Consider the following 20,172-nt stretch of genomic DNA (forward strand, 5'->3'; position numbering starts at 1 on the left):
GCAAAGCCTGCGGCCTCGCCTAAAATTGTCGACTTGGAAGAGGCAGGGTACGGGTGGCGTTCCTTCCCCCCCCCCCCCCTAGCGCGCCAACAATACTGTGTAATGGCTATTATTTAATTAATTACGGAGCTTATGAAAGTGGCGAAGGCGTGGCTAGCGGTTGGCAGGGGCAACCGCCGTCCAATGAAAGTGCGTATGTTCCGGAGACACACAGACACACAGACAGACAGACAGATTCACGATTTTATATATATAGATTAGCCATGCTTTAGCTCGCACCACAGGACGTGACTGCACACGTTAGCACGCGTGCACGCTGGTAAACACTCGCGTAACCCCACATGCTAAATGGGAGTCTATTATAATCGCACTCTCATGATTACATTGTCCTAAAACACGAGTTGAGCCTTCTGCGCGGATATTAATTATTTTAACCAATTCTATATTTGTGTTGGCGCTCGTGCCTCTCCACGGCAAGATGTGTAGAGATGTTAACTACCTCTCCTGGTACACAGGAGGTCCTGGGTTCGATCCCAATCCTGACGCCTGTATATTGCGAGTTTTCATGTCTCTCCCCTGTAGTATCATGGATTTTTCTCCGGGTCCTCCAGTTTTTCCCTCCATTTTAGAATCAACATGCGTTTTAAAAGTTGTGTTGTTATAAATGTCCCACGTGGTCATAAACCACTTGGTAGTGCTGTCATTTGTCGCTTTTGAAAAAGAGTTGCATAGATCTGTGGGCCTTGCCTGGTAATGTAACAAAAAATGTTTAGTTTAACTTTAGGAAAAGCGTCTTGAGACTGAGGCTCTCCTTTTAGAAACAAGGCTCGTACAGTATATAATAATGCCTTTTATATCGAAGGATTCCACGGTTTAATCGATTTTTTTTGTACTCTCTAGTTGACTGACTAAACATAGCTACACTCGTGCACAAACCCGAACACGTGTACACAGACTCGTGTAAACTCAACACGGACGGATTTGCCCCCCCCCCCAATCCGTATAGCCTTAACCGACTCTTAGGGCAAGTGCTGTTCGCGAGCACCTAATGGGGGGGGGGGGGTGGTTGGCCAGCATCACGCCCGGTCGCCTTTGTCTCCCCAGTGGCGATGTTTATACACCGCACTAGATGCTCATTTGAGGCTCAGTCGATCTAGGGGGGAGGTGCAGGACCGGTTCAGCTAATCGTGTGTGCGTGTGTACATGCGGTAGTGTAGCGGTTAGGGCGCTGCGCTATGAACCTGGAGACCCGGGTTCGATTCCCGCTCACGGCTAACATCAGGTGACGATTATCTGAACCGGACCTGGGCCTCCCCTAGGTCGACTTCGGCCGCAAATTGAGTGCCTGGTGCGGTGTGTAAACATCGCCACTGGGGAGACAAAGGCGGTCGGGCGTGGTGCTGGCCACCCACCTCCTCGTCTACCGTTTCGGCCTTCATAGGTGCTCGCTAACAGCACTTGCCCCTACAGTCTGTTAAGGCTATACGGGGATCTTTATCTTTATGCACTTGGGCACGTCCCCCACGAACCCGCCTCTCCCCCTTGTGGTATACACTCGCATGTGTGTGCGTGTGTACACACGCATGTATTCGCATGTGTGTGCGTGTGTACACACGCATGTATTCGCATGTGTGTGCGTGTGTACACACGCATGTATTCGCATGTGTGTGCGTGTGTACACACGCATGTATTCGCATGTGTGTGCGTGTGTCTGCACCCACAATAGACTCGCGTGGAGGCGCACAATCTCACCCCATGGAGGTCGTGGTTTTAGAAGAAGTGAGGGGGGGGGGGGGGGGAGAAGAGGGAGAGGAGAGGCGGGTTTCGTGGGAGACGTGCAGAAGAGGTAATGAGAGCAGGAGCGAAGACGAGGGAGATGGGGGTGGGGGTGAAGGGGAGGCGGAAATGTGGATATGTGGAAGAGGACGGAGGGAAATTGCAAGAGGAATGAGAAGAGAGCGGTGGGAGAAGTGGAACGATGGTTTTGCCAAACCCGGTGCAGCGGCGAGTTTCACGAGGAATCTGTGGGGGAGCAGCAATGTGGCGTTAATGCCCCCCCCCCATCCCTGCCCCCCCTCGTATAAGGGGGGCTTCTTGCGGGAATGAGGAGCCTGTAGGGGAGGGGCTGTTGGGCACAGGCTCCTAACCCCTCCCCTCCACCCTCAATACAAAGCTTCCCCTCCCACTCCCACCCTCCCTTGTGTTTGCACTTCGGGGTCTAAACTTGAACCGCGTCGGGCGAGGGGGTAGGGGACCCCTGTCTGGCCGTGCTGCTGCTGCTGCTGCGGTGGGGGAGGCGGGGTCATTCGGGGACACGGGGCGTGGGAAGGTGGTGGCGGTGGTCTGATGGAGGTGGTGGATTTGGTGTCGTTGAGATTGCGGGGTGTGTGTGTGGTTGAGATGGTGGGCAGTGGATTTCTGTTGATGGTGTTTATTGAGATTGTGATGGTGGTGTGGTGTGGATTTTTGGCAGCTGTTGTGGTGGTTGTTTATGGTAGTTGGCGAGTACAGTGGTGGTGGGATGTTGTCGTGGATGTTGCTACCGTTGTGGTGAAGAACAGAGTACAGTTGTGGTGGTAGTTGTGTGGTGTTGGTGGCGGAGGTGCTGTGGTAGCGGCTATTGTCGTGGTGATGTGGTTGTGGTGGTGATCGGGGGGAGAGGCACCACAATTGATGTAGAGTGGGAGAGGCCCGTAGAGGGGGTGGAGAGGAATGCATTGAGAGAACCGGCCTCTCCCTGTACCCCGCCGCGACTCTCACGGGCCCGAGTGAGAGCGTGCTGTGAAGGAGTGTGTGTGTAATGAGTGCTTGTGTGGGGAGCGGTGGCGCAGTGGTTGGTACGCTACAAACCCGACGAGCTCGTAGCCAAACATCGGTGACGAATCTCCTGAACCGGACCTGGCACTGCGTCTAAAACGTCGGTACTCTCTCTCGCCCCTCTACCCCCCGGCGAGACTAAGGAGGTTCTGGCCACACCAACACCACTTGCCCTAACAGGCTGAGGCTATACGGTGGCTGGCTTTGTCTTTGTGTAATAAATGTGAGTGTAGAGAATGTTGTACGTGCGAGAGATGTTTTTTTTCAAATCTGTAACCCAGAGGATGTCGGAGGTGGGAAGTGGTGGTTTAGTGCACGGCCTTGGAAACTCTGACCTTGCGTTTTTTAGATTTGGCGAGTGATTATCTGAACCTGTGGTTTGACCTTAACCAGTCACATGTTGCTTTTTGGCGGCCCCTCCCACCCATGCTGCCCTGAATAGGTGCTTGCTAACAACACTTTTCCTAAAACGGCCTTGTTTAAAAGGCTACCCGGGGGATAATAGTTTTGAGGGTTAGGTTTTTGGTGCGTGCAATTCTGTACTTGGAGTACTGTGCATCGCGAATATGAACTTGTATTTTGCTTTTGTTAGAGCTGAGGACGGGGGCTCAAAGCGGCCAGCTACAAATCGCATGATTTGACTAACTGATCTCAGTGCAACGCGTATCCTTGTCAGAAATCCATCTTCATTTCGACTGCAGGAATCTGAGTGAGGTGGGTGAGGTAGGTGAGCTGAGGTTGAACACTGGATAGGATCTAAACTAAACATTATCCGATGCACACGTTTGTACTTGTAACCAGTTTTAGAGGCTGTACATTGTGTGTGTGTGTGTGTGTACGAGGGTGCATGTAAAGGTGTGTCCATGACATTGAGCGTTTACACTAGGTGTGCATTGTTTGAAGGGAGTTGAAGAATAGACGAGGGGGCTGGGTTATTAACCAAACACCAACGGCCACATCCACTCGCCCCCTACACCCACACCCTTACCCGCGCTCCTATGCCCGCACCCATAAAAGCAACCCCTCCCATAAGACCACCCCCACTCGCATCCACTCCCATACCCCCTCCCCCATCCACACCTCCACTCACAAATCCCCCCCCCCCCACCCCTTTACTCGCACCCACAGAGGGATGTGTAAAGTTGGGAGCCTGATGATGGGGGGTGTGATAACCAATGGGCACAATCACTCTGGGTAACCTGTAACAACACCTGGATCTGTTCCTCGTGACCTGCTAGGAGCAGCGAGTCTTCCACGCCTCCGCAGTGAACCTAGTCTGGCACAAGTTGTCGTGGTGAAGGCACCACCACTTGGTGAATGGCGGCCGTTGTGGTTTTTCTGAAACGACAACCAACTCCACCACACCTGCCATCACAATCACCGCCGCTACCACCCCCACCGTCTGGACCGTGTCTGCAGAAATCGTTAGGAGCGATGGTGGCCGTACAAAGTCTGCGTGTGGTAGATTGCCGTGCCCGGGGGATGAGTGGTTTTTATGCCGGGAAAGCTTTTCGAGTCTCATGACTGTCTTTCAGGAGAATCCTACCATTTTTAAATCCTTTATATTAAGTTCGCTTGCTTGCTTACGACCGTGCAAATCTTTCGGTCGTTTTTTAACCCACTTCCCGTGATCCAATCGAGCTGACATTTTCCACAGACTCGTTGTGCGTGACAATTTAATGTTCGTGAAAATTTTTTTCAAAAATTTTACACTTTTTTTTAGGACAAAAATATTATATTTAATTACCAATTGCTTAATGGTGCAATGCAATCATCTGACCCATAGGTGGCAGCCATCTCAAGCCAGAGGACGAGAGGACTCTAGCCGCCACGCATATAAAGGATTTATAGTGAAAAACTTTGTTTTTACGGGTTATACTTGTTCTTTTTTATGCAGTGGCAGACGACGGTTGCTGTGTAGATTGCAATCGAGGTAATTCTGTGCGAACTCCTATTTTGTGTCGTAGGGAGTGGCACTAACGAACCCGGTGACCCGAGTTCGATTCCCGCTCGCCTCCAGAACAGTGGCGAATATGCAAACTGGTTCTGGGCCTGCCCTAGATCGGCTCTGCCCTAAAGGAGTACCCTGTGTGACCATGTAAACATCAGCACTGTGGAAACCCAAAGTGGCCAGTTGTGGTGCAAATGGCACTTGCCCAAAGGCTATATGGGGGCGCTTTGTGTTTCTGCATGTGTAGGGGAGATGGTAAATCACTGGTTCAGTCTGATCAATTTTTATAACCGCTTCCAATCAAGGGTGAAAGCATTGACGATGCTTTTTTTTTTAGTTGTGTAACGTGCGGTCGCCATAACTCCTTAAGAAGATTCGGTATGAACTAACGCTTATCATCCAGTTGTATTGCTACAAGCTGCTCGCTCTAGAGAAAATTGGCAAAAATTGATGGAAAGGTTCCTCCCAAAGGGGTTTTCCAAAACATGTTGACATCCTCTGGCAATGTGCGTACCCGTCACCTGCTATGTGGTCTCCCTTCTCGACTTTACGCGCATTGTTACCACCAATCAAATGGTTCTGAGGGCAAGCCATGCGTGTGCATGCTTTTTCGTCCTTGTATTTCCGTGGATGCTACGTACGGAAATACCAGTGGCTGTGGGTGGGGGAGTCCACGTCAAATAATTGTGCACAATATAGATTTTTCTTTTTTTTTTTAAACCCACGTTGAATTTTGCACACCGTTTGCCAAAATGTATCGCGAGTTTGACGGGTGGCCCTGCGGGGATGGTGTTTGCTGCGAGTCATGAGGTTTGATTTCAAATCCAGGAGGCAGGCCTGGTCCATTTTTTTTATAGCACTGACTTTTGTTATAAATGATAACAATGTGATTTTTTTTTTTCAAATGTTTCAAGGACCTTCTCAATTGTGGCAACCGAATTCTGAAATGAATGTCATCTCTTCCGACCCAGCCTTCTTCGTCTGCATTTGAGGGCATTAATATCGGCGACTACTGCCACGCTTGCATGCCATTTTTTTCGTACAACCAATTGACTGGAGCTTGAGACTTGATTTTCAAATTGCGGAATTGCAACTTATTCTTGATGGGTTTTTTTTAAATGCCACGCGTTTTTTTTTCCCCCTCGCCAGTGTCGCGCTTAATTTGTCTTTTGGATTTCCAGCTTTACTTCCTTTTTTGTACATAGTTCTGGTGGTTTATTACTTTCATATTTTTTACGAGTCATCTTAACATTCCCCTGCTTTTGTTCTACTCCGCCCCCTGTAAACCCTCCCTTTCCTATCCGCCGATCTTGGGGCTGAATCTCCCATTATAACCTCGTCACCATGGGAAGAAATAAATGAGCTTCTAAGCTCCAATAGTCCTTGCCCAAAGTAGACCTGACAACAGATTTGCCGCGATGCGCGTATGAACTGGTAACGACACCAAGCGCTGTCTGCTTCACAGCGGACCGCTAAGATCCCGTGACGTCACTCGAGTGTCGGCCATTGCATGCGGGCGTCACGTGTCCATGTTTTCCAAATTTTCTACAATTGCACATTTTGAATCTGTGGCCCTTCTAATTCCCCCCCCCCCCCCCATCACCAACAACTTGGCAGGACCCTACTGAAAAGGATTTGTGACTGAGGCTGGGTAAACAAGTGGGATAAAAATTTTTTTCTATAACTGTGAATCCCTTTTGGCCACCACCTGCCCCCCCCCCCCCCCCCCCCCCCCCCCCCCCCCCCCCCCCACCCGCATGCTGCTGCAGGGAGCCCTGCCCTGGGGGCACCCACTGCGTTCCTGGGCAGCTTCCTGGGGGGCCCTTTGGGTGCTCCACTGGGGGGAGGCTCAATGGGGGGCTCGGCCACACCGCCCGCTATGTCGAGCTCTGCTGAACGTGGATTCCAGATGGCACCACAGGGCGCCATGACGCACGTGTGGGCGGCGCCACCACCACCACCACACGACGGTACGTAATGTCCGTGTGTGCGTGAATGGTAGACTAGTGGTTCGTGCACCGCACTACGAATCTGGCGACCTCGCATTCCATTACTGATGGGGCTGATTGATGGTGATGTAAGTGATAATGGTGGCGACAAGTGGTGCTGGTAATGAAGCTTGCAGCGATGAACGTGTGATTTCGGATGATGATGGTAGGGGGGGGCGCCCGGTTGTGTGCTCACGGCTGTTATACAGGCTTCTCCCATTTGCCGAGCAGTGGGGGGCTCTACCCCCCATACCTTGCTTTGGGGCCACTGGACGGCACGGGGCCCACGGCGTCCCCCTGTCTGTCGCGGCCGCACGACCCCCACACAGGTACGCCACATTTCTGGCCAGACACGACTCTGACCCCACCGCGCTAGGCCGCCTGTAGTAGCGGTTGGGTGGAGAGATGTGCACTCGCCGGCGCCGTTCCCAGTGATGCGTCCGGGGCGGGTCTCTCTTTCTCCTGGCAGACGGTGCGTTCGGCGGGGCTCTGCCGGTCCAGCCCGTTCTCCACCGTGATGTCGTAGTGCCGACAACCTCCCGGGCGCCGCGAGAGGGGCGGGCGCTGGCCCGGACCGGCGCCCGTGACTCGGAGCGGCCCTCGTCAGCCAGCGGCACCCCGAGGGCAGTGCGGGGTGACCGGCGGGGGAGGGCGGGCACCGCCCTGGCGGGGGAGCCACCCAACCGCGATGGGGCCCCTGCCTGGGATGCCGGCACCAGAGTCGTCTGCTCGGTGCAACCGCCAGGCAGAGTTGGTGACGGCGGTGCCGGCGATATGACGAGATCCGGCGATGCCAAACTGGCGAGGGTGGTGCGGTCGCACTCCATGGGTGTCGGCGGAGACGGGTTCGCCCCGGACGAGAGGGACGACGCGGTGGGCGCCGGGGTGAGATCGGCAAAGCCCAAGGAGCGCCAGTGTGCCGGCGCCATTAGCTCCTATGCATCATGCGGGCTGGGCCACCCAGGGCGGCTGCACCACAACTCGGTAGCCCATGGCAGTTCTGGTGAGCACCGTCCGGTGGCGCCCACGTACATGCTGTCGGCGGGCCACCAGGACCCCGATGGTGGTGGTGCCGCTGCCCGGTACGACCTCGCCGCGTGGCAAACGCAGCGGCCGCCCGTGCTGCTGGCGCCGGAACCCACGCCTGGCGAGACGCCGGCTATCAGAGGCCTCCTGCAGTACAGCGACTCGTTCTCCTCGTCGGCGTCGGCTTCGTCGTCGCTGTCTTCATCGCCGTCACCGTTTGTGCCGTCCAACGGTGCCACTGCCGCCTCCGGTCAGAGAAGTCCGTTCGGCGGGCTGGGCCGCGTGCCGCGAGGCCCCGACGGCACGGCGGGGCCGGACACTTCCAGTGCTTGCGGTGACGCGTGCCACCCACCAAGCGACGCGGCCGCCCCTTCAGTCGGCGCTGGCGAGGTTAGACACCCGCCCGTTGGTATCGCCGTGGCGGTTGCCAGGCAGAGGGGGGATCACCCCCACCACCACAACAATAACCATCAGCAGCACCACGATGACAATCGCCATAACTATGACAATAACAGCCATAACCAGCAGCACCACACTGTTCTGAAGTCTCGGGCCGGCACGCCCTCCTGCACAGCCTCGTCTGGTGGTGCTGCCGCGTCAGCCGGCGGTGGTGGCGATGGTGGTGGAAGTGGCGGTGGGTTCCAGACATCCGATCGCAGGGTGCGGCACCCAACTCCTACCGGCATACCCAAGGGTAAGACCCACTTGATCCGAGACCTTAGCTAAACTTGACCTTGCATGTTGAACTTCTTTTAGGAACGTACGTAGCTAACTGCGCTAATCGGAGGTGCAACCTTGCCTGCTCTAACCAGACCAACTGTCTGTCCCTGTGTCCTCATCTCTATGTATGCATGACTTCATATTGCACTGATTCTGTTTCCTCTGGCCAGCAACAACCAGCACTGCTGAAGTTGTACATTTTGAAAAAAGGTCATAGGGCTGCTCGACGTGGTTCTGGCCACGCCACTTTGGCCTTCATAGGTGCTCGCTAGCTACACTTACCCCAACCAGTTTGAGGCCATAGGGGGTTCTTTGTCCGTGGTGCGTGTGTGCCTGCATACGTGTGTGTTCCTGTACGCGCGCGTTTTAAAATTAAGTGGCGTTTGCCACGATGCTTTTTTCTGAGCGCAGGAGATGAGATCATGTGTACGCAGCTGTCTGCTCAATAGCGCCATTGTTGCACTGCCACCGTCGCGGTGAGCGGCGCGGGTTTAATTTAATTCGCTATCGTGACGCCGCACCGGCAGATTTTAATCTGCAGCAGAGCGCAAACAGGTTACGGGGAAATGGGCCCCGTACTGACAGACGCGGGCACTTGCAGAGGCACGGAGAGACCAGAGGGACTGACGCATATGAAGAGGCAAAGATCGTGGCACATGTGGTGAGGTGCAGGGACAGACTAATGAAGAGAGACTGGAAAATGCATCCAGGACCGAAGCATAATTGTGGACGGAACACTAGAGGCACGGAAGTAAGAGTGAATAAATAGATAGACGGGGGAACGGACGGAACAACGGATGCGGACGGACAGACTGGGTAGAACATTGCATGGGTTGTCTTCCCAGCTTCTCCGATTTCCTCGCACAAAGCCAAACACTCGCCATTAATAATGTAATTGGTCAATCATCCCAGTATGGCAGGACCCTCCTGAAAAATGAGTCTCTGGACGAGCAAAGTTATTTTGTGCGTGGTTTTTATAAAGGCAAAACTTTTTGGATTTGTGCAGCGTTCGAATGTGGTCGCAGCTCAAGATGCTACGCCAAACAGTGGGCGCATGAATTTGTGTGACCTTTTCAAACCGTACATAGTCAACTCTGAAACAAACATGTAATTAGCATGGTCTTAGAATGCATCTGGTTTCTATCTGAGTCTTTGGGTCCTAATGTGAATAAAACTATAAACTAAACCATTTTTATTTACCAGCTAAAGCCCACCTGAGCTATGTAGATCTTTTTCAGAAGCGAACCTGGCCACAAAGGATGGTGCAACGAAGTGGCTTGTGGGAATTTATAGTGGCAGCCAAACACTCTCACGTATGTCTAAAATGTGGAGGGGGAAAAACCAGACGACCTGGATAGAAAAAAAAAATTCTGAGCGAGAGGCACGCACACTTGAAATCCACAATGGGTGTCTGAATCGAACCCACGACCTCTTGCATACCAAGTGAGGTAGTTATTACTCTTTGTTTTTTCGGTAAAGTCACGTAGGTAAAAAAAATGAAATTAAAATTTTTATTTCATTTTTTTACCTACGTGACTTTACCGAAAGAACTAAGAGTGAATCCTTGCAGTCACGAAAGCTTCAAATCTAGAGGTAGTTACTATCTCGCCACCGTGGCACTTATGGGAGAGGTGAGAGGGAAGCGGAGAAGAGCTCACGAACGCTTGGGCTTTCGGTAAGGGAGTGTACGACACGGTCAGCTGGGGGAAGGGAGAGATTCGGTGTGGGGGGGGGGGGGGGGTGGCGGAGAAGAATGGGTGGCGGCCCAATGGAGGGCTTCACCCGTCTCGACTCTGCTCCGATCTGTTTGAGAAATACAAAGGCGGTGTGCGGAGGAGCCTCTGCCAACGGGGAGTGGCATGGAGGGAGGAGTGTGAGGTGGGGGGCAATTGGAGGTTCGTGGGGGGGGGGTCAGGGGCATTGGGGGGGGGGGAACTTCTCGCACCAATCTCCACTTTCGCGCGACCTCCACGTCTCGGTTTTCAGCCGGGAACGCCAGGTGACAACGCATCGATGCACAACAACAGCACGGTGTACGTCGGCATTAATAGGTGCTCGCTCGCAGCACTGCAAGAGCATGACGTAGTGTGGTTTTGACCGGTGGTATCTATGGTGTGGGCAGTGGTGGTGTTCGTGGTGCCGAGGTTTGTGGATTGCGCGGTGTCCACCTTGCCTGGCACATCGCCCTGGTGACGTCGCCTCCACTGAATGGCGGTTGTGGTGGTATGCGTAGGGTCGGGGTCTCCGTGGTGTGTAAGGCAGGTAGCCCTGCGCGTGTGTGGTGGGGCAGTGTTTTAGTGCCAGCCACTACTTTTTTGTATCTTGTCTTTTCTATGGATCTGTGTTTGTCCATCTGTCTGCATCTGTACTTCCATGTACCATACCCGTATGTGCATACATATCCGCGTATCTTTTTAAGTAACCATTTGTGTCCATACGTGTGCGTCTGGTCCTGGGCCCCGCCTCGGTTTACTGGTGTGCTTGTCGTCAACATCGCCACTAGGGGGAAACAAAAGTGGCCAGGCGTGGTGCTGGCCACCCCCTCCCAACCCCATATGTCATGGCCTTCCGAGCTACTACTCGCTAACAGCACTTATCCCAGCAGTCCTGTTAAGGCTATACAGGGGGTCTATGTCTTTGTGTGCGTGCAGGCTGTGTCCACGCAGGCCCAGTGCCAGAAGCACAGGAGGAGGAGGAGAGGGCGGCACGTGACCATGCAACTGAGCGAGCGCGGGAGCGTGAGCAGCTGCTCAGGTGAAGCCCCTTTAGCCCCCGAAATGCATCGTCCGCTCCACCTCCTTCGCTCTCCAATGACACTCGTCCTGGGTGTAAACTGCCCTCGCTGCAGGAATATGGAGTTTCCATAACTTGCTCGGGACACTGTAGGAAATTAATGCAATCCCCCGACCCCCACCCACCATGGCACTATTGGTGCGTGTTGCTGTCTTTTTTGAAAGGTGAGGTTGTAATACAAGTAGTGGTGTGGGGTGACGAATGGAGTAAGCAACTTGGAGGTTGTGAACGGAACGTGGCATATCGGGATTGGTGTTGGCCAATGATTGAAGCGGGCAGTGTTCCCGATGCAAATGCCTGGCACACTGGGTAATCCCACGATTTAAGCAAACAGTTTAAAAGCAAAATTTGCGTACAGAATCTAAATGTTTACGATTTTGGGCAGAAAAAAAAATGCGTGACTTTAACCTTTTAACTTGATATTGAGCGTTTTGTAGTTCAAGGGTGGGCGATTTTGACGACTCTGAATCTCGTTTGTGCTCGTACCCCTCTGTGCTGGGGGGGTGGGGCGTCTCTGGGAACAGGGAGAACAAGGAGTTGGCAGAGTTTGCGCGCAGCCTCAGGCCTACCTCGTTCGCCGACCTGGACCCCAACCTCGTGGTGACCACTGGAGGGGGGGCTGCCCCCATCATGCACGCTGGCCAGTGGGGAGAGCTCAATGCGCCGCACGCTCACGTCGCCCCGCACCATTGGCTGCCGAGGACCGAAAGTCCCTCGCTTTGGCTCGGGGCACCACCCTACGGTGAGCGCTTCCACCCGTGGGCCCCGCCTTTTTCAGAGCCCATACTGTGCACTCCCTGCCCCTGTTCAAGTCCATGATTGAAGATCTTCCTCGTCTCAACTTCCTACGAGTGTGCCTCTCTCCCTCCCGTAGACTCTTTGACATGCATAGACCGATATACTCCCGCAGAAACTCGGACACACACAGATCTACCATTTCATCTTTTACATATGTGGGTCTATAGCTCTCTGAGTCTATGCTAGCATGTATAACTCCACATCGTACCTTGTTTTATGGACAGGCCTCGTAGACAATTATTTTAACCGTAGATGCCGGCTGCAGATTGACTGACTGCGTTTTGGCATAGGTAAATCACTGGTGCGTCCCTCCCCTTGCGTGTGTGCCCAGGCCTGGGTGGCTTCTCTCTCCACCAGAGTATGGCAGGAGCGTTCCCTCCCGGCCTGGCGGCGCCGCCTGCCACTCCGAACTACCAGCTTGCGCGTGACCCAGCCACGGGCCACCTCGTAGTGGTGCCCACCGACTTCCCCTCTCACTACGGTAGCATGGACACCTCCACATGCGGCCCTGCACGCACGCATACGCCCACACACCCACTATATCCCGAGGCTCGGTTTTGAGGCTGTCTGCTTAAGGTTTGGGCCTAGAGCAGGGGTGGGGAACGTCCGGCCCGCGGGCTGTATAAGGCCCGCGAAATCATTTGGTCTGGCACTGCCGAGGCAACCGCAGGCGGGACTCGAAATTCAATAAGTCTCGGAGAAAACCTGGAAAAGCAGTTCCGAGTAGCAACATCATCAATAGCAGCTAACATCACGCGCTTCACCAAAGAGAAGCAGTTCCAGCCATCGCATTAGGGGGGTGAGTTAATTAAATGCTTGACCAAATATAAAAGGCAAATTTTTAAGTTGATAATTTTGTATGGCCCGCGAATGATGTTATAAATATCTAAATGGCCCTTGGCAGAAAAAAGGTTCCCCGCCCCTGAACTAGAGCATCGCATCCACTAGGTCCCGTCGACCAGTGATAGGAGAACCCCTCCCTCCCACTGGGCTGCATACCAAGCAATCTCTCTCGGTGTGATCGCATGGTGCTCTACGAACCAAGCCCGTGACGGCTGATGTCCAGTGGCCAGCGCTGTCTGAAATGGTGCTGGGTCACCCACGTTAATCTCCTCCGCACTGACCAACGGGGTGAAGTATGGTCATATAGCCCTCGTAACCGGCACTGTATGCGTCCTTGTGATGACCCCGTTTCCCCTCTGCCAGCGGCAGAACTTCTGGAGCGAACGCCACCCCCGCTGTGGCCACCGCTGCTGGCAGGGGGGGCGCCCGCCCCCCACCACCACCACCCCCTGTCGCTCACCTACCAGACAATGCTGCGCCAGCATGAGCTGTACGTGGCTCATCAACAGGCCGCGGCAGCCAGCGCCCACGCCCATGCCCTGCAGCTGCAGCACACTCCGCACATGCAGGCGAGTGGCTGTGGGGAGTGGTACAGCAAGGTCGGGTATACCCCAAGTTTGTCGGCTGCTGAATATTTTTTCGAGTGCCGTGTGTGTTGCCTGTGTAATGTGAGGATATATCCGGGTTGTTGATGGATCGCACCTCGTTACGATGATTGGCTCTACCGGTCCTGGTCCATAGCCAATGGGGGGGAAGTCTAGGGGCATGGCCCTGACCTAATGGGAAGGTGACATCTGTAAGTAGAGGATTGGGTCTGCTGGCTTTAGCCACAGCCAATGGGGGGACGAGTCAGGGGTGCGGTCCTGGGAACATACATGGAGTCTAGAAGATTCCATAGAGGTTAACCAGGATTGGTGGAAAGGTACCACGTGACCCGGGTATTAAAAGGGGTGGAGACGGACAACACGTGGTCAGATCTGGAATGAACGGAGGGTGAGGCCACGCTGGAGCGGGGTCCAGGCTGCCACGTGGCCGCGCGTGTCTCTCTCTATCTCCCTCTCCCTCTCACGCTGTCTGTCAGCAGCGTGAAGGAGTAAGACAGGAGTGTTGTGAAAGAAAGACAAATAAAGACCGGATTCCAGAAGTCGCTTCCACGACCTTTATTACACCTGTAATAGGGGGAGCGGTAGGATGGTGGGATAGCGCAGCCAACATCGGTGACGGATAACTGAATCGGTCCTGGACTTCCCCGAGATCAACTCGACCATAAATTATTATCTGTATGCGATGTGTAATCATTATCTTGGGAGGCGTGGTGCTGGACATATTTTAAAAAACCAGCTCTTGGTATGCATTTGGGCTACTTTTGTATAAATGTCAGTACAACATTGCATTCCTAAATCTCGTGGCTTACCCCCCCCCCCCCCCTCGCAAAGCCCGACCTAAAAACCCGTGCGTTGTTCGACTGCACTCATAAAATCGGCAACAAAGCTGGCAAGTCACGTGACCACCGTCTCCATGTGCAGGACCACGGGAGGCCACCCCCAGAGCCGCCTCCGCTGCTGCTTTCCGACGAAAACGATCGCTCAACACCGGCGGTGCTGCCCAAGCAGAGCGCAGTCTCCCCGCCGCCCACGCTTCCCGGCACAAGCCCCTCCCACGCCGGCTCCCTTGCGCTGCCACCACCGCCGCCGCCCTTCCGGTGTAAATCCCCTCGACGCCCGGGGCCCCCTCCTGCCCTCGACCATGCAAAGCCCCCCAGTTTCCCGGACGACGCCGGGCCTCCCCCACGGCTGCGCCGGGAGGACGATGGCCAGGAGGCGCCTGCGCCACTCGGACGGCCGGGCTCCCTGTCCCCGCCGGCGCTGTCGCCACGGCAACTGCAGCCCGGCAACGCCGAGGCCGGAGAGAGGGTGGCCAGGGGTCGGAGGTCGCCGGCGCGGACTTGGAATATCCGGCGCCCCCGTTCGGTTCCACCGTTCCTGGACAAGCGACTTTCGGGAATGGCGCAGCAGCACACTGCGAAGCTGCACGATGCGCAGCAGCTGGACGTGGTGCACCAGCAGCTGCACGAATCGCAGCAGCAGCAGCAGCAGCACCACCACCACCATCATCGGCAGTATTTGGAGCGGCAGGAGCTGGAAAAGCACGACCAGTGGCAGCAGCTGGAAGAGCGGCAGCAGCTGGAAGAGCAGAAGCGGCTGGAAGGGCAGCAGCACCAAGAGCACGAGCAGGAGCGGCAGCTAAAAGAGCAGGACCTGCATCGGCGGCTGCAAGTGCATCGTGAGGAGCTGCAGGAGCAGCTGCGGCAGCGGCGTCTGGAAGCGCAGCAGCGACGGCTGGAGCGGCAGCTACATGAGCAGCTGCAAGAACGACAGCGGCATCGGCGGCTGCAAGAGCATCAGTATCAGCTGCACGAGCAGCAGCGGCTGCAGATGGAGAAGCTTTTGCTGCACGAGCAGCAAAAGCAGCACATGCGTCAACTGCAACAAATGCATCGGCAGCCGCAGGATGAGGTGGCGGCGTTTGGTTCTGGGAGGGGATTCCTGCTGCCCCCCTCTTCGGCGTCGTCGGGACTCCCGTGGCCTCCCCCTCTGTGCCGACACGGTGAGTCCGGTAGTCTGTCCGTGTGCTCGCGACTTTTCTGGTGGCCGTGGGTGGGGGATTTTACCCGGGTGTGGCGGCGGTGGAGGTGCAGTGCTTTGGAGACGAGGGTTGGTGGATCGTACAGATTTGTGAAACTTGCAAACTTCGTGCGCTGTGATAGCTGGAAGATAAGAGCACGACCAAGTAGACTTGTATGCCTGGAGGGATGATCACCCATACCCCAGTTTCTTTCCACGGGAAGCTAAACCTTACTTTAGAATAATAAAACAAGCCTGTTCTTTGAGCCTTTCCAGCATAAGTAATTAAGTAACTTTACTGTTGAAATCCCATTTCAAAGCTTTGTCATTTGGTCCCTTGAACAGATTATTTTGGACCTGCTGTCCCGCAGTGTGGAGTTTTTGTGCCGTCTTGTCTCCTCCTGGAGTTTTCTTCCCCGTGCCATTTCGGTAACCTCCTTAGCATCTCCCTTTCCCAGCAGACGGAGTCTCTGCATTCTCCCCTCCGCCAACCTGGACATCGCGGATCCTGCAGCCCATCGCCACCGAGACTGTGGCGCCAGAGTCGTGCCGGATGAAACGGAGGCCCCAGTCGGCAGAGCTGTCCTCCACCGTGCCAGAGTCGGAGTCATTCGGCGCCGAGAACGGTAACAACGACGTAAAAACTCCCGTATGGGAAGGCGATGTCACGGCAGGACGGCACGAGACGATGGAGCCAGACTCCACGGACGCCCCCGATCCCGCCGGACGCAACACCGATCTCCTCGTCTCCTCGACGTCATCGGTGGCAATGGCCGGCATCCTTGAACCGACACCGCGTCGTCGTCGTCGGCATCGTCACCGTCACCATCGCGATCTCCAGGATCCCCATCGGCGTTACGAGGAGGAGCAGCAGCAGGTGAGGCTGCTTGACGATGGAACACCAGGCCGTGCCGGGGTTACTCAGCCCGACCCAGGGCTCCCCGACAGCACTGCCGCTACACCGGCTGTGGAGGACCGGCTCGGCCCACTGCTGCCGCCGCCGCCCACCACCGTGGCTCGGCAAAACCAAGGCAACGACGCAGATGCTTGTGCGCCGCTGGAGACCCGCCCCGCCTGCACGGCACCGCTGTCGGAGGACCGCCCCGCCTGCACGTCGCCGGAGGCCCGCCCCGACTCGCCGCCGCCGGAGACCCGCCCCGCCTGCACGGCACCGCTGCCGGAGGCCCGCCCCGCCTGCACGTTGCCGTCGTCGCCGGAGACCCGCCCCACCTGCTCGTTGCCGCCGGAGGACCGCCCCGACTACTCGTCGCCGGAGGCCCGCCCCGCCTGCACGTCGTCGTCGTCGCCGCCGGAGACCCGCCCTGCCTGCTCGTCGTCGCCGCCGGAGACCCGCCCCGCCTGCACGTTGCCGTCGTCGTCGCCGCCGGAGACCCGCCCCGCCTGCACGTTGCCGTCGTCGTCGCCGCCGGAGACCCGCCCCGCCTGCACGTTGCCGTCGTCGTCGCCGCCGGAGACCCGCCCCGCCTGCACGTTGCCGTCGTCGCCGCCGGAGACCCGCCCCGCCTGCACGTTGCCGTCGTCGCCGCCGGAGGCCCGCCCCGCCTGCACGTCGCCGCCGCTGGAGACCCGCCCCGCCTGCACGTTGCCGCCACCGCCGGAGGCCCGCCCCGCCTGCTCGGGGCTGTGGGTGCTAGCGGAGGCGACGACTGTCGCCGAGCCCCTGCCTGTGCTGGTTGCCGCCCCCAACCGCAACGGAGCCGACGGCCAGTTGCCACCGGAGACAAAAGCGCGGTCCACGCCATGTGTGGCTGAGCAGTGGACGCGGGAGGGAGGGCTGGCACTGCTGGGGGAGATTGCTGGGGTGGAGCTGGGGGCGTTGGCAGAGGGCGGCTTCATGGGTGAGTGAGATGAGTTTGCAGTGGCGCTGCCTCCAGTCCATCTTGCTGATTCGCTGCTCCTGATTATTTTTCTTCTGCAGCTCTTGATCAAATTAGTAATTCGCCATCTTGCAGAATGCAAGCAACAACCGAAACAAGTGGACACCGTGTCCTCCACATATGTCTCTCCACAAGAAAATATAAATGTTGTACCTCGTCAGCTTGGGTGTCGCAGAGGATTATCTCCCTATAAAGTGTTGGGAGTTCCCCAGCATTGGCTCGAGCAAGCCTAAGCCTCTGCTGACGAGACACCAATGTTGAAACCATTCCAGAGTTGAGCTTGTGTTACTGACATTCTGCACTCCCAGGTGGCTGTACCTAATGGAATGCGTAAACAAACGCTTGTATTTAGTTCATGTATGGATTATTTGATCGCAGTTGTGGATCGATGGGCGCCAACTCGCGTCGCATCCGTGTGCCAGAACCATAGCGCGATAGCCGTCGGCTGCAACACGCCCAGAGCGCAAAGAAGCATGCTTGGCATTTGTACTGAGACCCAGAGGAATACGTGCGGGATTAGAGAATGCACACAGGTTACAGACATTGCTGACTGCTGAGAAAACTAAGTGGATTGGGCAGGACGCATCACGGATAGAAAGGAGTATGGCTTGGTGGCTGAGACTAATGACAGTGACTGCCAAATATAAGGTGCTCATAATAAAGGTGTTTGGGTCAGATCGCGTTATTTAGAAATGTGTCGTAACCCTCCACCACCCGACACGGCCAATCAGTAAGACAGTGTCACGTTGACAAAAGACAAATGGGTCACTATTTTAGCCCACCGGTGTGTTGAGTGAATCCACAACATTTACAATTTTTGAGTACGACGTTTCTCTGGTAATTACATCCAGCATCAGGCAATTTGTCGACACATTTCTAAATAACGCGATCTAACCCAAAAACCTTTTTATGAAATAATATTGGTCGCGAAAGCCTACGTGATACAAGGTGCTCGTCTGAAATGGAGACCACAGGTGCCAAATGGCTCTGTCCTTCGTCCAGCAGTGGATAGATCGTGGCTAATAGTGACGGTGGTACTGCCCCCAATTGTGCTGCAGGGCGGAGCGGGGGACTGGGTGACCTCTTGACCCTGTGCCGTGTGGCCGCGCTGCTGGCCTGTGCTGACGGCATCGCCACAGGAGACGGAGGCCCTGGGCCTCGGAGGCCCCAGCACCTCCTGGACCCCACGAAGCGCTGCAGCTGGCGGCGGCGACGCGGCGCGCCGGTGGGTGGGACATGCACGGCGCGTTGGCGTGCCCGTGCTGAGCTACGTGTGACAGTGCGGTGGCGTAGCGCTCGGTGCACCGCACCATGAACCCGTAATGATGGGTCCCCCCCCCCCCCCCATCGTATAATAAGCATTTCTCATTGGTCGCGAGAGCTCCCTGGGTTCACAGATTTGCCGGCAGCAATCCGACTGGCAATGTTCACGTGTGCTGCAGTCCTCGGTGTATCCGGTATGGGGCTCGTAGTGATGATGCGGTGTCCACAGCCGCTCTACGAGCTGGCAGACTGAGACGATTTGTGGACTGCGTCTCGCAGCATGCGTCGGGGTTACTAGAGTAGCCGATTTACAGTACCTGGAGAGACAAAGGTGGCCAGGTGTGCTACTGTCCACACCACCACCTCGTAGGCACTGCCCACTTAACAGCATTTGCCTCAATGGCCTGGAGGTAGGTAGGCGAGTGAAACGAGGTAAATTGGCGACGGTGAGGCACAGCAACCTACATATCGTACACGCTGGACCTTTGTGCGACACTTGCGTCCAGGCCTGCGGACGCCGCCGTGCGTTGCTGGAAGTCGAGGGGCCCCTGGAAGTGCAAATCCGGCGCCGTCTTGCCACGCTGCAGCGCCGCTACCGCCACCGGCAGCGCCAGCTCGCGCGCCTCGTCCCTGCACCCAGCCAGCCCACCAGCGAGTAGGTGTTGTCATGGTTACAGGGCGGCGGTGGTGGTGGAGGTCGCCCGACCCACTTTGTGGGGGAAGTAAAATTTGTTGCTGATACTCGTTGGTAGTGCTGCAAAAGCACAAATAATACTCGTTCATCAATAACACCTGGGCTTGAAAAAAAATAAAAGAATATAAATACAAACGGTGGTGTTTCAGGCCATGGCTCTACTTCATAGCACATGGGGCAAGTTGGCAGTGGTTGTCCTACGGAGAGCCTTGCCTCCGCCATCTGAATGTGGAATTTCCACCACTGGCTCGGCTGTGAATGGGAGATGAGCACCGTCTAGACTCTCGTTGAAGTAGGAGATCGCGTTGACGTTCTAGACTTGTCTGCAGTGGTGCCAAAATCCGGCATGTCGCTTCAGGTGCCACCTGCGGGAACCGGCCACTCCCCTTTCCCCGCTGGTGCCAAACCCGCCGAGGGACGTGGCCAGGGCTGTCGCCAGGGGGGGTGCAGAGAAGCCTCTCCACCGCCTGGTGGTGGAGGGGAGGAGGCTGGAGGCGGTGGTGGCTTTGGGAAGGAAGGTGGTGAAGGTGGAGCGCAGCCGAGGGGACAGAGGGGTGGACGTGGCAGACGAGCTGGACGAGGAGAGGGAGGATGAGGAGGACTACGAGGATGAGGAGGAGGAGGAGCGGGGCGAGGACGGCCTGGGCCCGGTGAAACGCGGCCGAGGGCGGCCCAGGAAGAGGAAGCGGTCGTCGCCATCGCCCCCTCCTCCGATTGGTCAACCGCTCATCGGGTGAGTGTGACGTGCACACGGCAT

The 20,172-nt window shown here is 56.0% G+C and overlaps 1 protein-coding gene across 4 annotated transcripts in view; it reads left to right on the plus strand.

The window, feature by feature from the left end:
• Positions 1–20,172, plus strand: part of LOC133345920 (trinucleotide repeat-containing gene 18 protein-like) — a 40,440-nt gene that overhangs the window by 4,206 nt on the left and 16,062 nt on the right. For 2 of the 4 annotated variants that reach the window (XM_061557050.1, XM_061557076.1), the window contains exons 2-13: positions 6,538–6,738; positions 6,966–7,085; positions 7,226–8,476; positions 11,154–11,256; positions 11,820–12,037; positions 12,425–12,574; positions 13,300–13,505; positions 14,463–15,543; positions 16,019–17,419; positions 18,517–18,683; positions 19,228–19,376; positions 19,774–20,148. In XM_061557050.1, coding sequence (XP_061413034.1) covers positions 6,538–6,738; positions 6,966–7,085; positions 7,226–8,476; positions 11,154–11,256; positions 11,820–12,037; positions 12,425–12,574; positions 13,300–13,505; positions 14,463–15,543; positions 16,019–17,419; positions 18,517–18,683; positions 19,228–19,376; positions 19,774–20,148 — 5,422 coding nt within the window. The remainder of the gene's footprint in view (positions 1–6,537; positions 6,739–6,965; positions 7,086–7,225; positions 8,477–11,153; positions 11,257–11,819; positions 12,038–12,424; positions 12,575–13,299; positions 13,506–14,462; positions 15,544–16,018; positions 17,420–18,516; positions 18,684–19,227; positions 19,377–19,773; positions 20,149–20,172) is intronic. The other 2 variants (XM_061557060.1, XM_061557067.1) reach the window with 2 other exon arrangements.

Source organism: Lethenteron reissneri, chromosome 3 (assembly GCF_015708825.2).
Source record: "Lethenteron reissneri isolate LAM-NWPU_2019-01 chromosome 3, ASM1570882v1, whole genome shotgun sequence".
Lineage (NCBI taxonomy): Eukaryota > Metazoa > Chordata > Hyperoartia > Petromyzontiformes > Petromyzontidae > Lethenteron > Lethenteron reissneri.